Source organism: Lepisosteus oculatus, chromosome 10 (assembly GCF_040954835.1).
Source record: "Lepisosteus oculatus isolate fLepOcu1 chromosome 10, fLepOcu1.hap2, whole genome shotgun sequence".
In the NCBI taxonomy this organism is placed as follows: Eukaryota; Metazoa; Chordata; class Actinopteri; order Semionotiformes; family Lepisosteidae; genus Lepisosteus; species Lepisosteus oculatus.
In genome coordinates this window covers 33,100,957-33,125,206 of record NC_090705.1, presented here as the reverse complement: position 1 = coordinate 33,125,206, position 24,250 = coordinate 33,100,957, and the positions used below count along the sequence as shown (strand labels likewise).

Below are 24,250 nucleotides of genomic sequence, written 5' to 3'. Positions count from 1 at the left end.
TATTTTTTAGTAAGCAAACTTTAGAAAATTAACAAATGAGGAACCATTATGTTCACTTGGCTCGCTCTACAATCCCACAGCCAGTACTGGTTTTACTGGGACAAAACACCCTAGGGATGAAATCCTCTTGAACTGGGAAGGTTTCAAAACAGCCAACATCAAACTTAACCTGCATGTCTTTATGATGTAGGAAGAAACTAGGACAATTACATTCACCAGGACCTTTTTCTCCAGGTCAAATTATGAACTTGTACACCTTTTGAGCCCAGAGCCCTTCCTGTTTATTCAGCAAGGGAACACTTTGAAAACCAAACAGCTCCTGGTGCCCATATTTTACTAGTTATGCAAATGAAATAAAAAAATAATAAGCCTTTTGATAATACGAGCCAGCAGGTGTGGATGTGAGTATTGTTTATTAAAACCATTCTTCCACAGTTTCACATTTACTTTCTTCCTGAATGTGGCAGAAGCAGATTAAGCATTAGTGCACAATGCAAAACGACCGTTCTGAGGCAGGACAACGGAAGACGTGTTTGAACACTGAAAAAGCCGTATTTCTTCTTCTGATTATTTAGACAATATTCAACTGTGGAAATGAATCACAATATTCATAAAAAAGTTGCCACAGAAAAGTCACACACCACCAATAAATATAACCAATTACATATATTTCATTTTAAGATAATGAAGTTCACATTGTAGGAACAGAAAAAAGTAATTTGAAACCACAAAAGCAAAATTTAAATGTAGAAATACATTCACACGTACATATCCCCCCCCAAAACACTTATTTGACAGTTTTCTCCAACAGTGAATTCCGTATTGAAGGCAACTGTTAAAGCAATTCTGATTTAAAATTGGTTTCACAGGGAAATGAAATACCAGATGATTTTAAGTTTTTCCAGTTCTTTAAAAAAAGAGAAAAGGAATATTCTTTATTTGGAACATGATAAACAAGCATGTTTCTACTTGAGGAAAACATTTAATTACTGCTGTATTTAAAAATGAACTGGTGATTTATTACTCCCTGTAAAGGAATCTTTTAATCTTTGCATGATATTAAGAATTTAAATTAAGGAATTTTCTAAAAGGAAAAAAACAGCCCTGCTACAAAAAAAAAAGGCAATTAAACACATATTGTGTCCAAAACAAACACCAAATGTCCCTGACAAAAAAAAGCTTGAAAAATGATTAACTTAAAAACTTTATTTCTTTAAGAGAGCCACAAACTAAAAACATTGTAAATGAGGTATAAAGGATAACCTATGTAAAAATGATTTTTTTTCACACAAACCAGAAGTACACCCATACCTCAGATCACAACATGTAATTAAAAGTGCAAATACTAATATGGATTAATATGGATTTTTTCTTATTTTAATTTTTAAATGAAGTCCACCCTATCACTTCCATGACTGAACTATGTAGAGAACATAGTTTCCTAGTGCCTTAATTTATTATTGTATATACTGTATAAACCAAAACAATAAGTTCACAATTGATCTTTATTGTACACTTCTCATTGCTGTTTTGCCATTTTAAAAAAAGTAAGCATGCCTCTAATTTCCCATGTATTTGCAAAGGCTGAGATCTTACTTAAACATTAAACTGTGAGAAGTGTGAAACCATAGAGTATTTTGGAAATGGAAACATGCAATAAAACAAGCACCAGCAAAAACTGGCAGCCAGTGAACTTTTTGGAAAGCGATTCAAACTAACAGTTCATACAGTATCTTTGATAATACTGCTAAAAGTGTTACCTACAACACTCCTCAAATGCCACTTGGAAAAAGCCATCGTAAATGCTTTTAGTTTGGGGTAAAAGTCATATAATTCTGTATCAGGAATACCCTTAAGATATCTCTGACTTATCCAATGCATTGTCTTGAAGTGGAATTCGATCAGGCTCCATGCTGTTCACTGCCGCACATCAGTGAGCATCAACATCTTTTATTGATGCACGTGAAGACAATGATGCACAAGACAATGATTCTGATCTGATGCATCATTGTCAGGGCGGAGGGCAGTGGCTCTGTGGCTAAGGATCTGCACCTGTGGCTAAAAGGTTGTCGACTCAAATCCCGCAGACAGCACTAAATGGTTAGATTGGGTTTAAATACTGAAAAGCTGTGCAGTGTGAAATTTCGTCACAGAAATGGCTCTGTGGCTATGGATCTGCGCTTGTTGCTGGTTCGTATCCTGTGGCCAGCAAAAGAATCCTACTCCGTTGGGCCCCTGAGCAAGGCCCTTAACCCCAACTGCTCCAGGGGCGCTGGGCAATGGCTGACCCTGTGCTCTGACCCCAGGCTCTCTCCCTATTATAACTAATAAAGTGATGTTGTCGATGTAAAGTGTTTCAGACCTCCATTAAAGTATGCATTAGATACTGGATGATTCTGCTGTTCATTTGAGCTAAAAGGTCACAGAAAGAGAGGAAGAGGCTCTCCATTGTTTAGGTCTAATGGGTCCTACTGGCTCGAAAGACAAATTTGACTCAGAAAGTCCCCAGTGGAAACAGTACCAAATAGAAGGTCTATATTACAGTGGATTTACAATGTCCCCAATTATGGGGCTTGGGTTTCAAATTATGATTTGAATGGGTTTCAGATTATGCTATTATCATTACTTAATTGAAGCATACGTTGTCATTTGCAAAGAAATGGCAAAAGTAAAGCTATACCAAACCACATCATTAAACTGCAGGCAAGACCTTATATGTTAGACATTTATATATTAAGTCTCTGGAAAAAAAAGTCACAAAATATCATTTCAGATTTTCCAATGAGACTTGAAAGATTGAAATAATATGGAAAGCATGATGAATAAGACAACTAAAATCTACAGGTACAACTAAAACATATTTGAACAGAACCCTGCTTGTTAGACGATGCATCTCTTTGCTCAAGATTTTGCCAGGTTTGAATTACAGGCGGATTGTAGTGGGTTTATTTAAGAATTCCCAATACTTTGTTAACCTCACTAATATCAAAATTGTTTATTGAAATTTAAGATAAATTCCATTTATGAAAACACAAAGTTTTCAGCACAGTAAGGTTTAGATACATTAGTATTATACAGAATGAATCCTTTTGAAGTTAGAAAAAAACATTTTATAACCACATCTTCCAATTCAGGGTCGCAGGGGAACCTGAGCCTATCCCAGAAAGCAATGTGTAAAAGGCAGGGTATACCCTGAGTCAGACGCCAGTCAATCGCAGTGAAAAACACAGACACGCACAAACTCACACCTAAGGCCAATTCACAGAAGCTTATCAGCCTCCTGAACTGTGGAAGGAGACCACAACAGCTGAAGGAAAACCATTTAACCACAGGGACAACCCCATACAGATAGCACCCAGGTCAGGAATTGAACCCAAGGCCCCAGCACTGTGAGGCAGCAATGCTCATCACTACATTGCTACTGTGCCACCCATTTTACATCACATAAAAATAGAAATATTTAGAAAGAAACGTTTCAAACAAGGCACTGAATGTTTGCTCTAAATAACATTTGACAGTAACACACACAGATCTTATGAAAGGTGACTAGTTGTCCTCAATTTGCACAGCAACATTCCATTTGAAGATATAGAGAAGATAAACCATGGGGGAAAAAAAGAGAAAAAGAAGCTACAACTAAAAATTTAAAATAATGAAGTTTGTCTATTTTTTTTATTGATCTTCTGTATCAAGTGACTCAGCAATGAGAAGTTGGCATCTGTGTTTTAGGCTCTGTGTATTTAAAAAAAATGTAAAATATCAATTTGGAGTTAAATGGAAAAGAAAAAAAAAGTATTGCATGCAGGTGTAAACCATTAAACTAAAAAAACTGCAAAAAAAGTGCGCTGCATTAATCGGAAAGAATAACCATGTAATAATTTCTAACTTTGGCTGTCACAACTTTGGATCCTTCTGTGCTAAACTCTGTCAAGCACATCAAACAGTAAATAAAACAGTCACTGTATAGTTAGTCACATTTCAGGTATGTAATTTTCTCCTTATTCTTTTAGAGCCTTTACTTACACCGATAGACAGTTTGCTCTGCTCAAATCATTATTCCCACTTCCCAAGTTCACTTCACTTTTCAACACGTCCAGTGGTGTGTTTTAAAGCTACTCTTGAGCCTTCTCTGTTCCTCTAAAGCATTATGACCTAATTAAAAAATAATTTATCCTGTTGTCATCGTAACAGATGAAGTCTTTCATCTTTAACTGTTTTTAGGAGGAAAATTACAGATGAGTTGTTCCACTGCGCAAGGTCATGTTTTAATAATTCAAAAGGTTATTTTACAGCTTTTCCACTATTTAATAATACAAAGAACACAATCCTTTCACCCTCCACAATTGATATTTTCTTTTGGAGGAGGTGGGGAGGGAGTTAGGTCTTAAATACAAATATCTTTACTTTGAACTGCTGACATTTAATCTACCTTGAACCTTCTGGGGTTTTATGGTGGAGCCCAGGGATAGTTTAGGGGGCTGCGTTTTGTTTTTTGTGACATGCTGACTCTCTACCTTCTACTGTACATTATAATTAAAAGCAGTAAAGCTGTACTGGAATGGAGATTAAACTGGAGGGCAGTGCAGCTTCGAAGCCCAGACAGAATCCTAAATGAATGGCTTTGCAATTTGACAAATTTAATTTTAAGCTCCCCCCCCTCTCTTTTTCTAAAAAAAGCAAGCCGTTTGAGGGTTAAACAAGTATCAATAGCAGCACAGCAGATAGACTCTCTCTTAGCCAGCCCTGGGATTTGCATAAACAGCAGAGGGGGAGAGACACACTGGACACTCCCACTGGCTATAAAATCTAACCATACTGAAATACTCAGACAGAAATCACACGTGTATGTGTATCGTAGGAAAGGCATTCTCTTAAAAGCAAACGGCAGAGGGAAAGGAACTCATTCCATGTTTTCCATGCCACACAAGAGCTTCAACTGAGATCATGTGCAATCTATGTGCTCTGAAACTTAAGGATTAGTTACACAGATACTGTTTTGACGTTTCTTAAAGAGCTTGTCAAAACTAGAACCTATACATGGTAAGGGCAAGGGGGCACTAGTTATATCGCAAACAAAACTCAAACCAAGTCAAGATGTCTTTTGCCATGGTGCGCGCAGCCCCCAGCAGGTTTCTTTACTCCGACATCAGCATGCTCTCGGAAGACGAAGAAAACGGCAGCGAGAGCTCGGGGTCCGACGAGAAGTCCTTCCGCCTGGACGACTCCGGCTACGAAATCAAGGTTGGCGGCAAGCGGAAATCCGGCAGCCGGCGGCCGCCGCCAATCGTGGGCGAGATCCGGCAGAGGAACGCCGCCAACGCCCGGGAGCGCGACCGGACCAACAGCGTCAACACCGCCTTCACGGCTCTCCGCACCCTCATCCCGACGGAGCCCGCCGACCGGAAGCTGTCCAAGATCGAGACCCTGCGCCTGGCGTCCAGCTACATCTCCCACCTGGGGAACGTGCTGCTCGTGGGGGAGGCCTGTGGGGATGGGCAGCCCTGCCACACCACTTCGTCCTACTACCACCACAGCAGCCCGGGCAGGGACAGCGAGAACTCCCAGCCCAAACAGATCTGCACGTTCTGTCTCAGCAACCAAAGGAAAATGGTGAGTACCCCACTAACACAGGAGGCACTGTAGCAGCTCCTGGTTATCATCATCATCATCATCATCATCATCATGGCAGTCTTTTTTTCCTGAACTTTATGCACCTCCATCGCTCCACACTACTCACACCTCTCCAAAGTACATACCTCTGCACCTTGAAGTCACTTTGGATAAATGGATCTGCCAAATAACATATAACAAATGTAACGGAACTTGGGTATAATTTTGTCTCGCTGTATTTAAAATGTCCTTAGATGAAGTGTGGGTGTCAGATATGTAGCCTAAACAACAATATTAGGTGTTAGACATGGATTTTTACAAATTCAGCTTGGAATAGAAATAACTCCTTGAATATATTCTGCATCAAAGCTAAAGACAGCTGAAAGGTTTTTTTTTTCCTTCCACAAACAAACATACAATATAAATGCATGACTTTAAAAAAAATCTAAAAAAGGGGGACAAATGTGAACTCAAAACTAACATTGAAACAAAAATAACGAAATAAATAAATGTGTCGGCACTGAGAATGTATAATTACATTGTCTCCCTTTTAAAATTATAATAATAAAGGAATCCTTTAAATTGACCTTTATAACATTCATACAGTAGTAAAGAGCATCATTCCAAACTTGACAACACCAAAGATTATTACTATTTTGATCATACTGTGTTACAATTATACTTTAATTATACTTTGAATACTAAAATAGTATTTTCTCAACTTGCTTTGAGTTTTGAAAGTTGACTTTCTTTTAAAAACACATCTAATTTTACACAATGTGTATGCATGTATACACAGTTCTGTGTTCTGTGTAGAAACATACATATAGAAAGAGTCATACATGAATAAAAACTGAAAAGCACACTTATTATGTGGAGATTTCATTTATCCTATAGAATAAGCTGTTGTAAATGGGATACACTGACAAGAAGCTCAGATGCTACACAGAAGCTATGCTCATTAACCCCGCAGTGCACCAGTGTCTTCTGTGGTCTGTGGTGACTTCATTGTAATGAAAGGTGTTGAAAAGGAATATAGTTACGGTCGATATGAACATAAGCTCACCATAGTTTTTTTATTGCATATGTGTATGTTATTTTGAAACGAGTAAAAACTAAAAGAAAAAATGAAGACAAACATCTTAATCTAATACAGCAAACACACATAAAAACAGCACGCACAGCACATGCAATAAAAGCAAAAGTAAATCAGAAAAAACAATAGCAAAAAAAGAAGCCTTAATTAAAACTTTAAGAGTAAAGATCTTTCAAACTTGAAATTTGCCATATGTTCGAGAAATTTCAAGACAAACATGACTTGGTTACATTTTTGGTTATATCATAACCACAAAATATTTTTCATCCAGGGAGCATGAAAGGTTTCCAGATTGTCTTATTATATGTAGTTAAAAATAAATATAAGGGGGAAAAAACTTTAAAGGAGAACAGTATTGCAGAGAATAAGGTCACTTCAATAAATTCAGAATAGAAATACTCACACTTAAGAACGAAAAGCACAAGAGGGGTATGTATTTTGCACATTAAAAATAAACTTCAGACTTGTAAAGCCATTTCACAAAACTCTAAATATCAAACCCATATGACTGTCCTAACATCTGTTATACTGTATTTTCAGAAGTGCCTACAAAGGTACCCTGAAAGACTTAAATGCACATCCTGTGTTGATCTAAGGCTTGTCCCTGCCTACTAATTAATAATGCTGTCAAGTCAGTTCACTAAGTGAATATCTCTGAAAGGTTTTGGTACTTGACATTATATGTTACCCGTGGATTAAAACACCAGATATGATTAGGGATACGTTACTATCAGAGAAGGTAGGAAATCGTTTTCAACCTACAGTTCTTCTACATCATGTGCACTGAAGTGTTTTCTTAATTTTAATTAAGAAACCAATTATTTGGATCATATTACAATAACTATTTTTAATGGAGTTTCAGACATTTCATTACAACACATAACACTTTCCTGTATTTTCAGATTAGCATTATTTTCATACTGAAGTGTTCCAAATAAACATGTAGAAGTGCACAGAGCACCTGTGGAAACCAATATCATTATGCTCACCAAACCAAAATGCATTTGCATAATAAGCGATAGGTTTCCTTTTATACCAGGTCATTAAGTTAATCAAGCAGAGCCACCAGTTGGCACTTGTTTTACTTGTGTTCAAAAACAGCCAAATTAAACTTTCTATGCTGCTAATGACAAGACCACAGATACATTATGTTCTATAGTAAACTATTTGTAACTTACAAGATGATCTGTAACGCCTTTAATTGGTTTAGACAAAAGCCTAATTAAAATGTCATTTTATGTCAGGCTGGTAACAGTATGAATACCCAAAGTTCAAATATTTCATTTGCAGTTTCATTTATTGAAATATAGGATTAAACTGAAATGCTTCAGTATTAACCTTTATTTTTAGTCTTTCGTTAACATGCACACAAACCTGATATGAATCCCAGGCTTGTGAAAAGCATATTATGAAACAATTCTTACACTTGATTCTGTGGTGTAAGATGATACAGAGCCTTTGCCTACGAATAGGAAATTTGGGCTTCCCATTGATTTTCAGTAAAGTGTTAACGACCGATACAAGCACCCTTGCCTCAGTCTTTGGATCACTAGAGCACCAGAACTGCTAAAAAGCTTGTCAGATTTTTTTTCTTTCTTGGAGCTAAGATATTTTTAATGTGATCCTCCATGATGCAGACCTTAGGTAACAGATTTGTCCTGCCACAATCTCCTCCTTTTATCTACAAACTCCGATGGATCACGTAGATCCAAAGCACCCAAACAAAAAACGGTATGATGAGATTTGTGTTGGTGTTCTGTCTCGATGTCCACATCTAAATATTTCTGTCACCACGTATTTGAGAAATTGGAGCTGAAAAAAAAAATCAAATGTGGACTTTCAACATTTTAGCTATTATATCTTTAGAAAAATTACCAGTGGGGCTTCTTTCCCAGTTCCTTCCATTTTGTTATGAATTTATGTGCTCATTTGGCACAAAGTTCTCATTACAGTCATATGGAAATGTATAGAAACTAAAACTCACACGATTACCAACAATGAAACAATAATGGACAACATTCCCTTGGCTGGAAGCAATCCCATTTCCCCCCAGCTCTACCAGAGTAAACCAGCAAATGAGATAATAACACTTTAAGTGTCTTTATCCAATATTAAAGCCTTGTCTATACAGTTTTTGCTCAGCTGATATTTGAAACAGATTGGATTTGCTTTGATGTTGCCTTTTAAAAGCTAAAACCACTCTCTTTAACCACACTCGCTCCTTACCCATATTAAGTACTCATTACCCACTGAAGTGTAGTGTTCAGCCAAGACAACCTTTTTTTTCTTTTTAAAGAAACATACGGGGGATATTTCCACTTCCACAATCCAAGTTACATATATGTGAATTTAAAGAAATATGCGTGCTTATTAGCAATGGAGGACAATGGGTCAATGCAAATTTGATTAAACATTAATTACAGCAATATCAAAATGTCAAATCAGTGCTCATCCACCTCTCTACAAATAGGACCTTTCCAAATAAATAACTGGCTTCAACAAAATCCTATAGGTGCTCAATATATTGGACCGTATATTATATACTCTATAAGTAAAAAGTATATCAAAACAAGAAATAAAAGTATTCAAAAATAAGTAAAGTCTATAAAAACAAGAAATATATTTTTCTACTTTAGCTTTCCTATTCTAGATCAGGGACAGTCAGGTGTTATTTTTTTAAACTCTGTACTTTTTTGCAGATTTTTTTATACTTTATGCTGACAGCAGTCTCTAATTGTGTATTCACCTGGTATCAATCAACCTCTCACCAATAACAAGCTGTGGCACATATCCATTCAAGAAAGTTTAACTCTGTAAGCTTATAACTAAAAGAGGCTGAACAGAATCTTCTAGTTTTTATCTGTTTGGTCATACCAGACATTCTCCTATAAAAAGTCTGTCACAATTTTAATTTACAGATTCACCCAAAGGGTTACCATGATATAATTTTTATTATTTAATATTCAATTAAACACAACATCAACCACATTTTATACACTGACAAAGTTGCGGGTCATATATCGGACACACTGAACTACACAAAAAAGACCGCCATGAAAATGAACCTATTCACGTACAAGGCTAGCAATTTCTAAATTAAGATGACATCTAAAATATTTCTTCTTTCTCTACCTTGTATAAAACAGTGTAGATTACTAATGAGTGACCAGAGCTGCATTTCTAAGAATAAACAAATTAGCTTCCATCTCTTTTTATAATCAAAAGCTGGTAAGAGCTAATAGTCCAAACCGGTATACTACAGAACTCAATCTCTTGCTGGGAATACAAAATGTTTTACAAAAGTCCTCAGATTAGCTGTCACGAAGAAACTCCAAAAGACACGAGAATGAACCACACATAATTCAGCTGTAGCCTTGGTTAAAAGCTAGGCCAGAACAAACTATCATGAATTTTAAATGGTTGACTAATGAGCAAAAGTTGAATTCATTATAGTGGGGAATTAAGTATTTGATGTCAAGACCTGAACCGTTCACAAAAGAAAAAGTTTTAAGAGACTTGCAGGTGTTCAGACTGGTTCCACCGCAATAATGTTCGGTAGTAATGAAAAACATCCTGCAAGTGTACAGGGTACTGGCAGCCCCTCTGGCCAGTGTGGTGAGTCACAGCCAATTACCATACCTGAGTGAGCAGACTATCACCTTGCAAAGAGATTGGCTGGGTTTTGGAAATAGGCGCTTCACTCTATAGGTGTACTGAGTACTATAGGATGCTATACAAATAATGACATCATGTAGCATGAAAGTGGCTGCTCTTTTTTCCTGTAGTATCATAGAGTGTACCACTAATATAGTCTACAGTAGCATTAAGAAATGAAAGTTAGCAAGAACACTTTTTGTTAAAATAAGAGTACTACTTCTACGTTGTTTATAGTTTTTTTTGCAGATTTCATTATTGGTTATTGCTGTAGGAAAAGTTACTTATTTTAACATCTTGAAATATCCCTATAAGCCACATCTACGCAAAAAAAGCTGGTGTTAAGAATGACGTTGACTGCATTGATATTGAAGGTTTTTGTATTAAAAATGAAAACATGGGAAAAGTCCATCCACAGTCTTGGTTTGTGCTCTTGCATACTCCATACACATCCAGTGACTACAGAATGATCTTTATTTCTTACAGAATTAGATATTAAAAACACTGATTTCTGCGGTTTCTCGCTGTTCCTCGTTATATGAAGAATGAGGACACACACACAAAAGCCTAACTAGGGAGGGGGATGAAAGACCTTGATCAGAAAATCCCAAGAGCAGGAAACGTTGTAAATGTCTAAAATATCATTTTTAAATGTACACATAAGACAGAATGTCTGCAGTTGTTTGGCATGTCCTCTCAGCTTCTTTTTAAAAACCAATCAGGAGTTTTAGATGAAACTTTTGAGTTGGGTTTCAAAGTCGAAAAGCCCCTCCACCATTTTCTTTTAATCTTTTTTATTTTATTCAAGTTTTTCCATGCTTTTCTATAAATAATGACAGATCCTCTTCTTCACTGAACTGCCTCCTCCCAATTGAGAAGCTTCTTGTTGGCTATTTAATGCATTCCGACAAACCGACTGTATGGGCGGTTTTTGCTTTACAGAATCAAATACGTGCTACGCTTAACACTTGACCCTTTACACCACCATGCTGCGTACTAGAGAGAAAAGATAACTATCAATTGCAAATACATAGGTTTATTTCGACTAGTACTTACTACTGCTAACAGCGGCATTATAGTTGAATCAAATGTCAGAAACATTATAATGAGCTCTGACGTGTCTTGGAGTGGCACATGATTAAAGCTGTTAAGCTGAAGCAGCCATTTCATCGTTAAGGGTAAAGTTACAGGTATAGAAATACATCAACTCCAAACACAGCGGGAGTAACTGACAAGTTACCCCCATTGTAATCATTTACCAAGCTGCCAACACGTTCTGTCAGGCTGGACTAAAACTAAATATTTGTGTTAAACTTGAAGCCCAAGTGAAAAGATGAGGCACACTTCAAAAAATAAACAAATAAGATTAAGGGCTGCTGCCTTTTCTCAACATTTGAAATTCATCCCCTGTTTCTATTGCAAAAGTCCAGTTGCAGACACCGCATTCTAAATGTCTTCTGCTGCCTCTCCCAATATTAAAATTAAAAATTTGAAATCAAGAAGTATTTTTCAGATCGCCCAGTTTTTTTTTTTAAACTGGTAACTTTTACAATTAAGGCTTAAGTTCTGTAGAAACACCTAATAAAGTGTGAGCTGAATTTTAATTAGAGCTCTTTTCCAACTGTTCCATTGCTTGTTCTGTGCCTTTCAATTCCAGCTATTCAAATTAATTTCTGCAGACAGAAAATTCAATCTCACAGCTTTGTCGAAGGCGCACGCAAAATAAAGCAGACTAAAAAGGAAAACCTTCTAATTAAAAATCCCTTCAAAATTGCTGTCACGATACAAAAGAGTACGGAGCAGAAAAAAAAAAGACACAGATTTGTTTTCAAATAAGATTCCATTTGTGTTAATCAGTTTAAATGGCATGTTTTGACTGCGAACACCAGCCTACATCACACACGCTGCAGCCGAGGAAACAATGACATTCCAATTACTTTCTTTCTCACCAGCGCAAACAAAAGTAATGTAAGCCAGGTGTGTGCCACAAAAAGAGGGAAAGGTGAGAACGGAAAATATGAGGCTAACTGTTTCCAAGCTCCACTTCCTGGCCAGACAACCTGGACTCAAGGAAATACAGTCTCAGAAAAATGTATTTCTGAAAGAGCCGAGGGGTTAAGCTTCGCATTGATAAATGGGCGACTGCTAGACATCCCATCTATTAGGTTGGAATTTCATGCTCATTTTCTAAAGGACAATCTGAATGCAGTAACTACACATGAGTGGATGACAGGAGTGTTTTATTTGCTTTCTTTAATTCTGAAGTATGCAATGACGATTAAATTCTATACCAAATAATACACCATTACAATTGTAATCAGCATAACCAGCATTAGCTCTTTTTTTTTTCTTAAGAGTAAAAGCACAATTAATATGAGGAAAGTGACAATTTACAATGCTTGAGTAATGGCACTGTAGTGCCATTAGTGTGTAATTAGGTCAGATAAGTTTCTGTTGCTAAGAAATGGTGGCTTCGTTGTTTTGGGACTGAAACTTAATTATTTACCTCTATTATTTAATTTTGGTTCAATAAGTGTTCAACATAAAATTGAGAAATGTTGACATACGGCACGTATACAGTGAATGTATTTGCCCAAGCTGTGATGAGTCATCCACCTCATAACACCCTATGATTTTCAGCAGTCACAATTAACGATGTGTAAGAAAATGTCACAAAGTTGCTGCGAGTTTAACTTTGAATAATATAATTGCAGAAGTCATTTTGGAAAAAAAAATCTACACTGGCATCTACACACTTTGTAAGTAACTACATTTTTCCGTTTTCTTTCAGAGCAAAGACAGAGACAGAAAATCTGCCCTGAGGAGTTAATATTTATTTGAAGGAAGAATGAAGAAAACAAATTCACCACAAAACTTGTAAAGAAAATAACTATATTAATAAGCAAGCTTTTTCATGTCCACTTACTCTTGGAAAAGACATGTATTAGTTGTATATACAAACACTGATTTAATGTCTTAAACGGGAATTTCATCTTTTCTCATGGGATGAACGCTGGACTTCTCGGAATATGCCAGTATGTGTCTGACACAGGACGTATGGATTCTTTTTCCGTTCTTCTTAGCTAATATATTACATCACATTCTTACCCTGGGAGGCAGGCGAAGTGCATGAATTGTAAAAAAAAAAAACTCCCTCTGCTTCTATTAACACCCCCATTTGTTCCAAAACATAAGTGCCTTCGGAGAACTATTTACACTAGATGTCTTAAAAGGGAAGAACTCGGTGGTCACCTCTGTTTCTACAGTACCTTCATTCAAAACTCTTCAAAAAGGCTGCAATTAAAACAAAAGGACCAAAAGGCGTGAGAGCAGAATGGGGTGTAAGTACTGCATAAAAATTTACAGAAACCAGCATCAAGCTGAAATGTGACGGGATGTCTTGGCTTTCTGCCTTCCGAATACCCACCAGAGGCACCTCTGCAAAATGGCTCTAAAATTAATTCTCGGAGCTGTAGAAGAGTCAAGAGTTTCATTGCTGACCATATCCCCTCCATCAAAGAGCACAGCTGATCTCAAGCGCCTGATGTTGTACGTTCAGGACACGCTTCACAGAGACTTTGGCGCTTATTGAAGTGCAACCAAGACAACAGGATCACCCTTTTGCTGCTCTCTATTTCTCTCTTACCAATACATGCTGGATTTTCAGGTCGTGGAAATTGTATATTAAAATGGTAAATATTATGTGTGGAAAAATAAATTACATTTCTATAGAAATATTACGGAGACATTTTTACTTCATTTTCTGCAAGGGGAGGACTGTAATATTAATTTTTGAAAAAGGCGATTTGTTTTTTTTTTCAGGGTTTTGGTTCTGCCTTGTAACATTTTCTATCAAAATGCCAACAACTGTGTTATGCAATTAAGACAACACAAAACACTAACAAGTCATAACAATAAGTACAAGCTTAAACACTAAACAGTATTTTTTTCCCCAATCAACATGGTGTACATAAAATGGCTTTTCACAGAACAAAAGGGGTGTGAATTAATTTACGTTATTTACAAATGCTAAACAATAGTATTTTGTTAAAAAATTCAAGATTTGACTGTTGACATTCCTTTGCCAGCTTCATACCCAATTTTAAAAGTATTTCTACAGCTTCACCCCAACAATAACAGCCAAAAATGTCTTCAATTAGAAACAAAGCCATTTTCCTCCATACTTGAATTATACATTTACATCCCATGTTTTTCAGAGAAGCAAAGAGCTCAGATTACTCCATTACCAAAGTGACTTCCTTGTCTTTTGTTGTAATGGAGGGGTTTACTTAAAGAAATGTTTAATTGCATGAAATAACATTTCGGTCTTGCGTCTATTTAATACTTTCTTTAAAATTTACATCTTTGACGGAACGGTCATATTGAAAACCGTCAATATGCTGTGACTGACCCTGAACACAAATCCAGAGATATCAGTCGGACGGAAACAATAATTCCGAGATGAAAATATTACAAACATTTTATAGTTTATTTTCTGGCTCAAGCAGAGGATTTGCGATTCTGAAGCAGCAATATGATGCAAAGATATTACTCCAGCAGCAGTTTCATTACTGTTAAAGGCGATCCAGAGATTTAAGGAGCAGACACCAAAGAACCAAAACTAATATTCAAGCAGCGCTACTTTGTTCAATACAGCACAATTTTATTAATTTTTAGTCATTTTAGACTTTGGAGTATGTGATTTATTTGCCCTATTTTTGTCATGGGTTGCATTTTTTCTAAAGCCAGAAAGTAGTCAAGCACTTTTCGATGGTTGAAGTTCTCGAAGGACTGCACTGCCTAGACCGTTTTCATGGTTAGCACAGTTAAGATGTTAATTTCTTGTTTTCTAAAATTTAATTTCAATTTAATATTTCAATCCCAATGGATCCAAAAGCACCTCATACACATATTAGGGCACCTCACCAGCAACACCCCTACTACAGTTAAGTAGTTTAGCCAAGCTTGGCTGTGGAAGTTCGGTGTTAAAATTAGCAAGGACATCAAGGTTAATGGCCCTACTTTTACAAAAAGTGCCATTGGATCTTTAATAAAACAGTTAGGATTTTCTGCACAATGTCAATAGTCACCATACCGGGGAACTGGTTTAGAAATTCCTGGTCCAGGGAGAAGACAGCTGGTCCACTAACAACACTGAAAACAATAACCCGGTATTCCTTAAAGATCTGCCATCCCAGTACTGTGGTTTAATAGATATAAAGCACCTACACTGCCTCTGCAAGAACCTATTATAAATTCCATTAACCTCCTGTCTCTCTAAATGATGTCTAAATCCCACTTTGCATTCTTAACACACAATGCTGTTTAAACCCATATAGTACTTTTCCGGTCACATTTCCACAAACAATAAATACAAGAAGCTGCAGCAGTAGAAACGAGTTAGGATATCAACTCGGAATTCTACCAACAAAATCCAAAACAACCCGAGAAAAGGGATCTTAATTCGGAATCTGTGATATAATTTTACAGGTGGTCGAACGAATTTAGGTCATCGTCTGGTAACAAGTTCTGATTATGATTTGAGGCGGATATTCCAAATTGAACTGGTGAGCATCCTTAAAAAAAAAAAAGAAAGGGAAAAGCTGATAGCAATCAGAGAACAGCTCCAGGAAACACCAGGAGCAGAAGGGCTAATGCATCACCCCTTAAAAGGCCAGCTGTGAGACTCGGCAGGACAGATTGGATCTGCAGGTAGGGTCCTGGCAGTCTGCCCATCTCCTGACTGTCCGTCTGGTTAAGGAGGAAGCCGTCGCACCTCTGGAATTCCGCGCCTTCTCCTGATTCCTGCTCTCCTTCCCTCCTGGGAGCACACTCACAGCCTCTCCTGGTCGGATTACAATGCATGCAGTGTCTGCTCATTCCCCTGCTGCATCTTAATTTTACTCCACTGTCTCTTTACAGCGGGGCTCTCCTTCCGTGACCCGCTGTCACTTTCCTCCTCTCCCTTCTCTCAAAAAGACTGTGCTTTTTCTCTGGGAAACATAAGGGCTACTACTCCGCAGCTTCACTTTTTGGGGTAAAGAGAAATATATTTGAAACTACGAAAAAAAAAAACCCACATAAAAACAGAATACACTATGAGCTTTTTTTTGTACACTCTCCATAATCATTACACCACCCAGGAATGACTACCTTGCTCATCTCTGATCCAGTCCGGAGTACTAAGCCCCCTTGAACACAGATTATGATCACTCTCTTCTGGCACAGTGTCTTTACAGGTACACACAGGTATCAGCTGTGATTATCTAACTGCAACGCCCAGTGCATGACAAGTGAGAACACAACAGACACAAAGATTACATTTTGCTCTTCCTGGTATAAAGACACTGGTGATGTGGCACCATAGAAAAAAACAAAGAAAAAAAAGTATAGAAGTTTTCATAAAAGAATAGCACTCTCATTTTTGCCATACTCCCCTATTAGGTTGTGAGCATGGCTGTTACAATGAAGGGTAACACTGACACTAGTCTCCATGCTGCTCTCGGTCTTCAGAGCTCACCTGCACGAGACGTCACAAATTAAAGTACGGTCCATACCCCAAAAGTTAAAAGACATCTGGTTTCAGTTGCTAATATTGTGCCCGATGTTACTCCTGTGAACGGTGAACACTATAATTTGACCGTTTAAACCACCTTTCCTTTTTCTTTTCCCACATTATCTTCCAAACGCAAATGTTCACAAACAGCCAATAATAGGTGGGCAGGATTGCACAAGTTTTTCAATTTGTCACACTGCTTTCAGCACCATGAGAAGTGGTTTAGTGGTAAGCAACAGGTGGTGTCCGCTTGTTCTTTTTTTCTCAGCAATGCGTTTTATCAGTGAAACCAAGTACATAGTACAACTTTAGTTACATTTCTAGATATTATGCTAAAGTTGAGATCCTTTCTGAGAACTAAACCCTGATAAGCGTCCTATGGTTACCTGTCCCCAAAACAAAATAAGCCATTCCAATCTCTGCTATAATTACTTGCATCTCACTTTCTCTATGCTTTACATTTTGCTCATGTTACTTTTTAAGACGAATTAATGAAATGAGTTAATGAAAACAAATCCCAATAAGGAGAATGACATCAGTCTACATGATTTAAGGAATAGGAATGGCTTTTAAGGATATATGTTTTTTTAAGAAAACATACATTTCCTAGACTGAATTCTAAACTGATGAGTATTTGATGATTTTGTTTTTGGTCATGTAAGCTTAAGATTTCAAAAAGTAGAAACCAGATGTTAAGTTCTTTTAATTTCTCTAAAACTTAAACTTTAAGATAAGTGTGCTCCTAGCATGTATGTGTTAAAAAGTTATACGCCATATTATTGTAAAGGATTGTTCACTTGTTCTTAAAATGCCTAAACCAAATATGATTTATTATATTATGACAGTTTGTTTACTTTAGATAATTACATTTATTTACAGAGGTTTGTAACATTTTTAAGGGTTAGAATTTCAATAACCATAATATACCCAGATTACTTGAGGTCAACAGTGAATATATTAGATGCATATTACATACTTTGCAAAATGTAAATAAGAACAGGACCTCAAGTGACTTTAAAATCATAATCTTTGCCTTTTTCCTCTTCGGCCGATACTTTTTTCTGTGCAATGCATGGCAAAGCAACAGCATGTTTACGGGAGGAAAATAAATGTTTTTCTGTTTTTAAGATTTAAAACCCCAAGTATTTTTTTACAAAAATAGAATATTCATTGGTACAACTTCATTTTTCCCTCACAGCAAAGTATGGCTCAATGAATGATATCTGTCTGTATTTTGAAAAGAGGAAATCAGAAAGCTGCTTGTTAGTTTACAAATAAAGTGACCCATTCGTCCAACTTACTTCATTCCTAGACGCATTAAAACAACTTCCAAGGCAATACCTTTTTTTTAAGTCTCAAAAGGAAAGTGTTACAGGAAAACAGACTATCCTTTTTTTTTCCCTCAAGGTCTCTGAACTCTGTGAGCTTCTTGGGGTTTTGTGGTGCTTGTGACAAGGACATTCTAACGATTTACATTCCCAAGAAAAACAACTGTCAACGACCTTTTTTTCTTCTTTTATATATTGAAAAATAGAAAGAAGAACAGTTAACCGCTCTGTCTTTCTGCACCTGTCAGCCGTCACTGGTCATCCCCAACGAAGCAAACTGCCTAACCACTATTGTTTACAGCTCTGGGATTACGCAATGGCAAATCTGGAATTGCACGTCACAAAACCTGGAGGACATCATTATTCGGGACTCGGTGCTTACTCGGGCCATCTCTGTAACTTGTGAGCAACTCATTTTCTGGAATTTGAGGTATTATAAAGAGCATTGGAGTGCAACACATTTTTCCTACCGTTTTTTCCTGTTATACAGGCGTCTTCAGCTTCTGTAATACTCAGCAGAGTCTCCAAACTCCTCCTTATGACCACCATCTTCAATTATGTGTTCCTCTAAACTCCATGAACTCTGTGGTGGGGGGGGGGAGGTTTAAACTTCACTTTTGCCATGTATGCCAGGTGAAGTAGGAAGACTGGTTGGACAGGAATGCTATGCCAAGACAAGTCTTTCTCTTATCACCCTGAGAAGCTAAGCAGGGATAATCGGCCCAATGCAGGACACTGGGCTGCTCAGTGTGGCTTCACACTGTCGTCTCCACTCTGGCCTCACAGGATCCTGGTCCGTATGCACCCGTGTGGGAGACTGGACCTACGGCCACACGTCATTTCTTTCTAACTGAACGCTGGGCTGTTGCCAGTTGCGTTTCTTCAGTGGAGTCAGGACACAAACTAACCAGGTACTCGCAGTATTTGGTAATGGATGGCAAAAATATGCTGCTGTATAAACCTGCAAACAGAAACTGAAATCTTCTTTTTCTGCGTTAAGACCAAAATTCACTTTCTTAAAAGTGCAAATGCAAAAGCGTGTAACAAACTATAACCTAGTAGGAACAACTCGTACACTATGAGCTGTGTCCGCTTTAGGTTGGAGGACTAGGAAAAAAAGTCAGGACGCCAGATCCAGTACATGGGGGTTAACCCACTCATCCGCATGTGGAAATTTGAGTTCTGGCTATTCAAATTTAAATGATTTTCCACCTGGACTAGCATCCGTTATATCATTTTGAGAAGTCATTATTTATTGAAAATTAAATGTCTAATGATGCCCTGAAGCTTTCAGTGACAGAGCTCAAGATTTTGACAGAAGAGAAAACTATTTCAGCTGTACACGTAGTTAACCAGAGGTTGCCTATTAGGGTTTTAGCAATTGACAACTGTCTGGTAGCAGATATAGAACTGCAACGAAACTTGTTTTTAAAACAAACAGTGGCAATGCTGTCGGAACGGTCAAGCAAATCAAATATAAAATGTCCTTTAGTTAATTAAAGTGCTTTTATACAAGTTTTACTTATTTTTTGACACCAGGTCACCAGTATCTATCCTTTCTCCCTCCCCTACTCACGACATGTTTCCATCACAACAATGCCAGGAACTGTTGCTCCACAACATTTACGTATGTGATCTACTCAATCCGAAATTAAGATTGACCGCACTGTTACGGCTTTAAATGAGCTCTAGAGCTTCTGGAGAGGAACTATTTTGATGCCACTGAATGATTTTTGACCAGACGTCCAGAACGAACGTGCAAGGGTGCCTGCACTGAAGTGCCCCCGTCCGAATGAAAGCTGGAAAGTGGCGGAAAATGATCTTTCCGTCATGTGTGGGGTTACTGTCTCGGCTCCCTCCTCTTTTGGCCCCGAGCTCTCCTCCTCCCAGGGGCTCACCTAGCGAGCCCCGCTGCACAAGGCAGCCCCCGCTTCCAGTTGGTTTCAATCAGGACTCTGGCAGGACACATGCTGGGCCGACTGGGAGCAGTGCGAAGACCGGATGAAAGGAAGTCCTAAAAACCACAGAACGACAGGTGGCTAGTCTGGCAGGCCTTCACTCCCCCACCACCCCCTCCCGAAGCGCACACACACACACACGCGCACCTGTGTGGGTCCCCTGCACCACAGCTCGGACTTGTCTGCACAGAGAAAGCCGCACGCGATTTATCCCGCCACTTAGGAGACGCTGCCAATGCAACCCCTCCTCCCCCGATGGGTCTTCTGTATCAACATTCCCCGACTCAGAAAAACACAGCTCCGCTCGCCTTAAATAGACTATTAAAAAGAGATTTCCTGCTGACAGAGCAGTGATGGGCCAAGACTCCAAATAATTTACTACTGATCTGTCAATTTTATCACCATATCAATTTCAGGAAAACAATACAGCTTTAAATTGGACGGAATACAGACCTTTGTGTCCTAAAATGTAGGCTTCAGAATCAAACATTGTATCCGTTTAGTTATGGCCAAAATAAAGGTGGAATAAGGTCCTAACGCACCAGGTAGAAAGATCACTTCCTTCCGAAATTACAACAAACACTGAGCAATGATGCATCAATTCAGTGATCGTTCTTTAATTCTCCGTATTTCCTACTTTTTTCCCCACAAAAAATGGCAGGATGAGATCAATCAAATGAAATGATATCAAATCAAATGAGATCAAATAGTTACTTGCTACCAAATGAGCTGAAAGGAAACCTCCTTTTTTTTTTGCAACTTTTCTTAAGCAATCGTGAAATAGCTGGATATATAAGTGACCTAGCAAGACCCAAAACTAGCTCAGTGCTTTCTCACTCTTAACGGCAATTTTAGATATGAAATTGATACCGCTCTAATGCAGCATTACTAAAAAAAATCTCCAACTACTGTGCTTATGCCTCTTCAATGTAAAACCTGTTTAAAGTTAACACATTTTTTCCAAATATGACAGTATCATATCAACTCTTAACATATCCCAGGATATATGAAACCAAAACTGTAAAGATCAATAGGGACTGAGGCCATCTGGAAGCAGCACAACAATGGAGATCGCTCAGTGTTCACAAGGCTGTGGAGAACTCAAAGCTGGCAGGCACTGCTCCTCTTCAGAGAACTAGGCATACAGAGAATATTGGATCATTAGCATTGCCTTTCCTAGAGGCAGATGTTGAAACTCATTCAAGTTGTTAAGATTTTACAGAGGTCATGGTGTAGTTTTATAGCAACTGGTGTTTCATCCCTCCCAAAAAATATTAATTTAGCAGAAACCCAATTGAAAATGTCTATTGCACAAAACCCCATATGGAGACCAGCAAGACGTGGGAGTGAATCACATTGCCTGATCATTAAGGAACAGAGCAGTTTACTCCATTTAACTTCCAGAGAGTTTTACCACTTGTAACTGAAAACCATTCATGTTCTCTTAATCAGTTTAATTTGATAAACCCAGAGCAGGTTCAATCCAGTGGATTCGGGAACAAACGTACTCTTTGTCTTAAAAGCGGTAGACGTATCATAAAACCATACCGTGTCTGCTGTAATTCAAAATATATTAATCGTTGAACTTTTTTTTTTTGCAGAACATTTTCAGCCAAATGGCTTGTAGAGGGGGGAAAAAAAAGAGAATAAAATCTGCACAAACCTTGGGCCTTCTTGTGCCTTTAATAAAGATCGAGTCCACTTATGAATGTAGAAAAAACAGTCGGTAAACCTAAATCAGAAGCAGATACAAGAAAAACACTGATGGTTTCGGGAAAGGCACAACCACCTCCGCTTCATACACTCTTAACGGCTACATTGACTTTCATAAAGGAAGTTTTAGTGGCCGCTGAGGCCTGGCAATGGTTATTTCATTCCTGCTCAGTAGCAAACCTCTTTTTTCTCCAGTACCGATCTACCTGGCTTACAGTGCCCAACTGTAGCTCTTTTGAGGTCTCTGGAACTTTTCTGCATACAAAAGCCTAAAAAACGTCATATTTGAAGAGGATGCAGGATGAAGTCATCTTGGGTCTACTGGTGGGATTAGCATTCCCAGGTCCGGCTAGGACATTATGCTTAAATCCAGGATGCAAAGGCCACATACAAGAGTAGGAAAGAAAATGCAGTTTAAACTATTTTCCTTGTAAGGCTGTTCCCTTTTAACATAACGCAGATAAACAAGTAACATGCATTTTGTAGGTTACTTCTTGCAGGATCAGAAGAACAAGCTCAAACTCCACTGGTCAAAAAAGTAGATTCAGTCCATATCCATTTTTTGACATTAAATTTGTTTCATGGCTGAACCACTACCTTAAATGATAAGAGACAGTGACACCTGCTGGGAAAAGCAGGGATTCTTTTACAATACAGTACTAGCTGCGCTGTTCACACAATTACGTATTCCTGGCAAAATAATCATTAGTTGTTTGAAATATTCTGCAACAAGAACAAAAAGGGCATTGGAAAGACGGTGCACCAAATTCAGTTGGCACACTATGTGAAATAAAATTCTTCAAGGGAGCAAGCCTTGCTAGATTTCAATCTTTTTCACAGCATTAACTGGAAATGAATTCAGTACTTTACTTTGGATATCTTATACAATTAAATACGTCTGCTATATAAAATGAATATATATATACACATCTTATATATAATACGTTTTTTTTTTTTAAGACCAGACAATTTTACACAAAATTCTCCATCTAAAAATATTATAGGCTAGAGAGAAAACAGCTTGGAACAATTCTGAAAAATTGAAAAACCATCACTGCTCTCAAAGTATATTTGGCAGCTGAACATTTGACCATGAGGAGCCTTTTCGCATACCTAAAGCACAGAGGAAAAAAAAATATGAGGACACAGAGACTGCACACATGACATCTGCCTAGTATAGCAATTCTGTGAATTTTACCTTGGGTATACATATGGTTGCTGTTCAACACAATTTTACCTGTGTACTAATGATGAATCAAGACATGGCCAACAACTGTTTTCCATATAACTGACAGCACAAGAGAGTTTACATTCCTCCTGCAGAAACCAACATAGAAGTAGGTAAAAATCTTCAACTCAAGATAGCCATTTAAACAAAGGATCATCACTTTGACTGCCAGAAGGTCAAAACTGGTCGCACAAACACAAAAAAAAATCTCAACTGGCTGATTCGTCCAACTGCCCCATGACAAAAGTCCTTCCAAAACCTTCACAAAGATAAGACAGGAGATTTATAGAACAGGGACCCAGTTGTGTAATGCAGAACCGACAACACATTTGCTCTTAAATGAATTGATTACTTTAAGGAAAAAAAATGTTTAAATTAATAAACCATGACATTGCCATGCCCCCGCTTCTTAGCGTTGCGGTCAAAGAGCAAACCAGCTCAGTACAATAAATTACGCCTATGGAAGAGTTAGGATTATCTGTGCAAATCAATTTCGTAGTGCATGTTTAATCCAATGCTATATTGTGAATCAAAAGAATACAAAATTAAAATAACAAGTAATAGGTTTATTCCATCCTGAAAAGAGAAGAAAGATATACACAACGTTTCGGCTGTGGAGCCTTCTTTGGGTGTAAGAAAGATTGGGCATCTTTTCTGACTGCCCTATCTTTCTTAGACCCTATTTTTCTCAGAAGAAGGCTCCACAGACGAAACGTAGCGTTTTCTTTCTTCTCTTTTTTCAGCATGGAAAAAAACTATTACTTGTTCCTTTGCAGCCTACGCATGCTAACGCAGCTACCCACCTGAACAGATCTAAAATAGACTTAAAATACAAAAAGATTGACACATTTACCCTGGCACATGAAGCACCAATGAATTATTTGTGGCAAAAGTATAATTTGGCAAATCACAGGCAAAACAAGGGGTCTGTTAACACTACTTCGAAAAAGAAAAGGGATCATAAACTGGTATTTTTAATCAAGGCCTTTCATTGACTTTGTCTTGTTTACAAATCCCACTTCCAAGAACACTGTTCGCAATTTTTTTTTACATGTTCCATTTAAAGAGGCATCTATCATTCCTCGCCTGCTTGCCCATGACAGGAAA

General features: G+C 37.8%; 2 protein-coding genes across 2 annotated transcripts in view; one reads left to right on the top strand and one right to left on the bottom strand.

The window, feature by feature from the left end:
* Nucleotides 1–24,250, bottom strand: part of bop1 (BOP1 ribosomal biogenesis factor) — a 78,102-nt gene that overhangs the window by 34,078 nt on the left and 19,774 nt on the right. The gene's annotated exons all lie outside the window — the stretch shown is intronic.
* On the top strand, nucleotides 4,847–14,063 carry scxa (scleraxis bHLH transcription factor a). The gene is made up of 2 exons (XM_006635789.3): nucleotides 4,847–5,610; nucleotides 13,152–14,063. Exons 1-2 carry the CDS (start codon nucleotides 5,095–5,097, stop codon nucleotides 13,188–13,190), a joined length of 555 nt encoding a protein of 184 aa, XP_006635852.1. The 5' UTR covers nucleotides 4,847–5,094; the 3' UTR covers nucleotides 13,191–14,063.

What these genes read in the sequence shown, in the direction of transcription:
- scxa (XM_006635789.3), top strand. Translation starts at nt 5,095, where the DNA reads ATGTCTTTTGCCATGGTGCGCGCAGCCCCCAGCAGGTTTCTTTACTCC. An exon ending in TCAGCAACCAAAGGAAAATG is followed by an intron (nt 5,611 to 13,151) that starts GTGAGTACCCCA and finishes GTTTTCTTTCAG; the next exon opens with AGCAAAGACAGAGACAGAAA.